This window comes from Teleopsis dalmanni, unplaced genomic scaffold (assembly GCF_002237135.1).
Source record: "Teleopsis dalmanni isolate 2A unplaced genomic scaffold, ASM223713v2 unscaffolded_contig_2896, whole genome shotgun sequence".
Classification (NCBI taxonomy): Eukaryota; Metazoa; Arthropoda; class Insecta; order Diptera; family Diopsidae; genus Teleopsis; species Teleopsis dalmanni.
In genome coordinates, this window is record NW_024034278.1 from 1 (window position 1) to 6,049 (window position 6,049).

Sequence of the window (6,049 nt, forward strand, 5' to 3'; positions counted from 1 at the left end):
AATATTACCTATAAACTCAATATATAAGGGTAACAAATACTTCTAACAGAGTTAAAAGAATTTATGATTATGCTTTAAAAGTAGTTTTTGTCAACTTTTTTATTTGGTACTCGATTTTAATAACTTTTTCATCAGTTCGTATTAGAAAAATATTACAAATTTGTATAATTACCGTGTAACATTGTACTACTGCTTAGTATTTTTACATATGTATTGAAATATATATGAATTGATTGCATATATACAGTTTGCGAGAGAAGATTTGTTTTTTGTATGTAGAATATTTTTGTTAATTTTGCAAAATTGTGCTACTCATGTCCTACAATTTAAACACCAAAATATTATAGAAAATATACGTTTTTCAAAAAATACCGTACAAAATGTTTTTATTTTATCAAATTTCATAATTTATTAAATATTAATATTACCTATAAACTCAATATATAAGGGTAACAAATACTTCTAACAGAGTTAAAAGAATTTATGATTATGCTTTAAAAGTAGTTTTTGTCAACTTTTTTATTTGGTACTCGATTTTAATAACTTTTTCATCAGTTCATATTAGAAAAATATAAATAATTTGAAAAATTACCGTGTAACATTGTACTACTGCTTAGTATTTTTAAAAATTTATATTGAAAAATACATGAAATGATTGCATATGTTATACAGTTTGCGAAAGAAGATTTGTTTTTTGTATGTAGAATATTTTGCAAAATTGTGCTACTCATGTTCTACAATTTAAATACCAAAATATTATAGAAAATATACGTTTTTCAAAAAATACCGTACAACATTTTATTATTTTATCAAATTTCATAATATATTAAATATTAATATTACTTATAAACTCAATATATAAGAGTTACAAATACTTCTAACAGAGTTAAAGAATTTATGATTATGCTTCAAAAGTACTTTTTGTCAACTTTTTTATTTGGTACTTGATTTTAATAACTTTTTCATCAATTCATATCAGAAACATATAAATAATTTGAGAAATGACAGTGAAACATAGTACTACTTCTTAGTATTTTTAAAAATTTATATTGAAAAATACATGAAATGATTGCATCTGTTATACAGTTTGCGAAAGAAGATTTGTTTTTTGTATATAGAATATTTTTGTGATTTTGCAAAATTGTGCTACTCATGTTCTACAATTTAAATACCAAAATATTATAGAATAGAAATGTTTTTCAAAAAATACTATACAATATAGTGTTGTTTTATCAAATACATAATTCATTAAATATTAATATTTTCTATATAATCTATATTTAACAGTAACAAAGACCTCTAACAGGGTTAAAGAAATTTATGATTATGCTCCAAAAGTACTTTTTGTCAACTTTTTTGTTTGGTACTTGATTTTAATAACTTTTTCATCAAATCATATTAGAAAAATATAAATAATTTGAAAAGTTACGGTGCAACATTGTACTACTGCTTAGTATTTTTAAAAATTTATATTAAAAAATACATGAAATGATTGCATATGTTATACAGTTTGCGAAAGAAGATTTGTTTTTTGTATGTAGAATATTTTTGTTGATTTTGCAAAATTGTGCTACTCATGTTCTACAATTTAAATACCAAAATATTATAGAATATATATGTTTTTCAAAAAATACCGTATATCATTGTGTTGTTTTATCAAATTTCATAATTTATTAAATATTAATATTACCTATATAATCAATATTTAACAGTAACAAATACCTCTAAATGAGTTAAAAGAATTTATGATTATGCTTCAAAAGAAGTTTTTGTCAACTCTTTTTTTTGGTACTTGATTTTAATGACTTTTTCATCAAATCATATTAGAAAAATATAAATAATTTGAAAAGTTACGGTGCAACATTGTACTACTTCTTAGTATTTTTAAAAATTTATATTGAAAAATATATGAAATGATTGCATATGTTATACAGTTTGCGAAAGAAGATTTGTTTTTTGTATGTAGAATATTTTTGTTAATTTTGCAAAATTGTGCTACTCATGTTCTACAATTTAAATACCAAAATATTATAGAATATACAGTGACTCCATCGCATAATCGGACAACCATTTTTTCGATATAAATGTGCTCTAAACTTCAAAAAAAATCCTAAAAATATGATTTTTTTTGCTTTAAATAATACTTAATATACTTATCTATCTAAATTATAAAAAAAACCAAATATTTCTCATAATAACTATTAATTTAAAGTAAAAAACAGAACCAACACAATTTTTTGGGCTCAACGTATAATCGGACAAAATTAAGCATTCATGCTAAAAATACTGTTCTTTTACAAATATGCACTTCAAAACTACAATAATAATTGTCAGAACAATGTTTTTTACATTAAGATAAATATAAATTATAAATTATATAATTGTAACATAAATTAGTATTAAAATGGCACCAAATGGAAAGTAATCTACTGTCGAAATTAGGCAATTAATAATTAAATTGAATTTCGAAGGTAAAACCGTTAGAGAAATTGTCAATTTAGTTGGAATAAGTCAATCTACTATTTGTTATAATCTAGTATGTTTTGCATTAGTTTAAACAATCTTAAATAATGAAATGTAAACAAAATTCAGTTAAATATAAACTGTCAATCTTGTCGGTTGTATTTACTTCAGTTGGCGACGAGGATAAAAATCTGCAATTATTCAATCGCTTTCACGCTTATTTCGTACCGTTCAATTTTAAATACAATCATGCCGGGCGAAAGTGAAATTTATAAGCAATTGCTTAAAGAACAACAAGAGTTCTCAAAAAATTTACTGAAACAACAACGTGAGTGGATGGACTCAATGTTCCAAAAACAAGGTACTGCTGGTGTATCTGAAAGAAATAACAACATTGTTCCAGTATTTCACAAATTTTCGAAAGAACAGCAAACCTGGGAATCGTACTTAGAACAACTTAACCAACATTTTTTAGCATATTCAGTTCAGTGCAGTGAAAAACAAAAATCATTTTTCTTGTCTTGGATTGGCACAGAAAATTTTGAGCTGCTAAAAAATCTTTTCGGTAACACGAAAGTACAAGAACAATCTTTCGAAAATTTAACGGAAAAACTAACGGATCATTTCCAGTCGAAACGACATGTGGTCGCTGCACGTTACGATTTTTTCAAAAGGGAAATGAAGCCACATCAATCATACAGAGAGTGGGTAGCCGATCTCCGCGGATTGGCAAGAGAGTGTAACTTTTCGTGCTCAGCCCAGAATTGTTTGCACAATTTCGTGGATGATATGATTCGTGACCAAATTATTATACGTACACCGCACGATGCAGTGCGCACGGCTGCGTTCCAAAAGCCCCAGCCAACACTTGCTGATGTTTTACAGATTGCAGAATTGTACGAAACAACCACTAAAACGGTGGCAACAATTAAAGAACAAACGATCGAAAACTCAATGCCTGTTAATTCAGTTGGTACAATTATAAAAAAACCGGGTGTTTTCAACAATAACAATAATAAAGTAAAATTCAAATCATGTTCTGGCTGTGGAAACTCTCATGCAAGAGAAAACTGTAAATTTAGAAATGCTGTTTGCAATAGATGTAGCAAAATTGGACATATTGCGCCAGTGTGCATGTCAAAACAAAACAAGAACAACAAACGTAGTTCAGGTGATGAAAACAATAAGAAGGATTATCGTCGTAAAAGTCACAACATTGGTACTGTTGAAACAATTAACAGTTTAACAGGTATTGTAAAAACTGAAAGCAATAAGAATTACATTGACTTGGAAATTTGTAATAAAATTGTGTCTTTCCAAATGGATTCTGGTGCAACAGTTTCTTTAATAAATAAGCGAACATTCAAAACTCTAAATTGCCCAAAGTTGCGAAATTGTACAAAAACCTTATTTGGTTTTGGCAAAAATGAAATTCCAGTGCTTGGTGAACTTTGCGTAGATATCAAATGTGGCGGAAAAGAAAGGGAAGTGGTAATCGTTGTCGTGGATGTCGAAAACTGTAACAATTTATTCGGTTTCGATTTATTTAAAGAATTCGGGTTTGAGATTCAACAAATTTGTAACTGTGAATCAGTTAGTGAATCGCACAGAATTAGCGAGCTGTGTAAGAAATATGGTGATATTTTTGAACCAGCTCTTGGCACAATAAAAATTTTTAAGGTCAGTATTTTTTTAAAGCCAAATGCACATCCGAAATTTTACAAAAGCCGACAAATTCCATTTTCGCAAATGTCACTTTTCAAGAAAGAAGTCAATCGATTGACAAATGCGGGTATTTGGAAACCTGTGAAGTTTTCCCAATGGGCTTCGCCTATTGTACTAGCGCCAAAAGCTGATGGTTCCATAAGAATTTGTGGGGATTTTAAACAAGCAGTCAATGCGCAAATTGACATTGAACAATATCCTTTGCCCATACGCGAAAGTCTTTTCCATAAAATTCATTGCGGTCAACATTTTACAAAAATCGACCTTAAGGATGCGTATTTACAAATGGAACTCGACGATGAAGCAAAAACAATAATGGTTGTCAACACTCCACTTGGGTTATTCCAATACCAACGTTTACCGTTTGGGATTGCAAGCGCTCCAGCTATATTCCAAAGATATCTTGAGCAGTTACTTCAAGGCGTAGAAGGTTGCGGAAATTATCTCGATGACATCATCATCTCCGCACCTACATTTCAACAACACATCAGCCGCCTAGAACAAGTACTTCGTATTTTGCAACAAAATGGTATCAGGTGCAAGCAAGAAAAATGTTTCTTTCTGCGAGATAAAATCGAATATCTCGGGCGTCAAATTAGTGCAAAAGGTATATTGCCAGATGAGTCAGGACTAAAAGCAGTAAAAAACCTGCAGCCGCCTAAAGATCTAAAGCAAGCAGAAGCATTCATGGGTAAGGTAAACTACTACCATAATTTTATACCTAATTTTTCGCAATTATCCGCGCCAATCAACATGCTGCGCCGAAAAAATGTAAAATTCACATGGGGTACAGCACAACAACAAGCATTTATAGCTCTTAAAACGCATATTCTCAATGCAGCGCAATTAGCACATTATCAGGAAGATTTACCGTTGGTTCTAGCTACAGATGCCTCCTCCTATGGCATAGGAGTCGTGCTCTCGCATACGTACGTTGACGGTACAGAAAGGCCTATTGCTTTTGCATCTAAAACTCTCGACATTCATCAACGACGATATAGTCAGATAGAGAAGGAAGGACTAGCTATCGTTTTTGGAGTCAAGCGTTTCCATCAATATTTATACGGAAGAAGATTCACCTTGGTTACTGACCACAAACCTCTTGTTAGCATTTTTAATCCAATTCATCAGTTGCCGTCGATGACGTCACATCGTTTACAGCGATGGGCTATTATACTAATGGCTTATCAGTATGATGTTCGGTATCGTAAAACTACTGAGCATGGAAATGCCGATGCTTTATCTCGTTTACCTGTTGGTGAAGACAAAACTTTTGATCATGAAGAATCCTGTTTCAACATCAATGAACTTAACACACCTATCGACGCTGAAATAATTCGTCAGCATGCCAAAAATGACCCAATTCTTCGCCGAGTTTATTTTCTCGTTACAAACGGTTGGCCTGAAAAGCTAATGCCTCAAGATGCTGATCTTCGATCATTTTTCAATCATCGCTTTGCTTTAATACTAAACAACAATTTGCTTTGCCTCCAGACGGAGTACAACCGGGTTGTCATTCCAGCCTCCCTTAAGCAGAAAATTCTTAAACTTCTTCATGATGGTCATTGGGGAGTATCGAGAATGAAACAGCTAGCTCGACAACATGTCTGGTGGACTAATATTGACAAAGACATCGCACAATTAACTGAAAATTGTGATGTGTGCAAAATTGCAAATCCTGTTCACACACGTGAATACTTAAGCTGGCCTGAAGCTGATCGACCTTGGGAGAGAGTACATATCGACTTTGCTGGTCCATTTTGTAATTCAATGTGGCTAATTTGTGTCGACGCTTTCTCACAATTTCCGTTCGTTGTACAACTATCTACAACAACAACGGCTGACACCATATCAGCATTGT

General features: G+C 31.1%; 1 protein-coding gene across 1 annotated transcript; it reads left to right on the plus strand.

Annotated features, from left to right (window-relative positions):
* Positions 1-2,998: 2,998 nt before the first annotated feature.
* Positions 2,999-5,922, plus strand: LOC119664896 (uncharacterized protein K02A2.6-like; the record flags this gene model as incomplete). Its single annotated transcript, XM_038074249.1, has 5 exons — positions 2,999-3,436; positions 3,485-4,022; positions 4,191-4,717; positions 4,796-5,613; positions 5,683-5,922. Coding segments are annotated over 5 exons (2,561 nt in total), but the record flags the coding sequence as incomplete, so codon positions are not given.
* Positions 5,923-6,049: the final 127 nt, after the last annotated feature.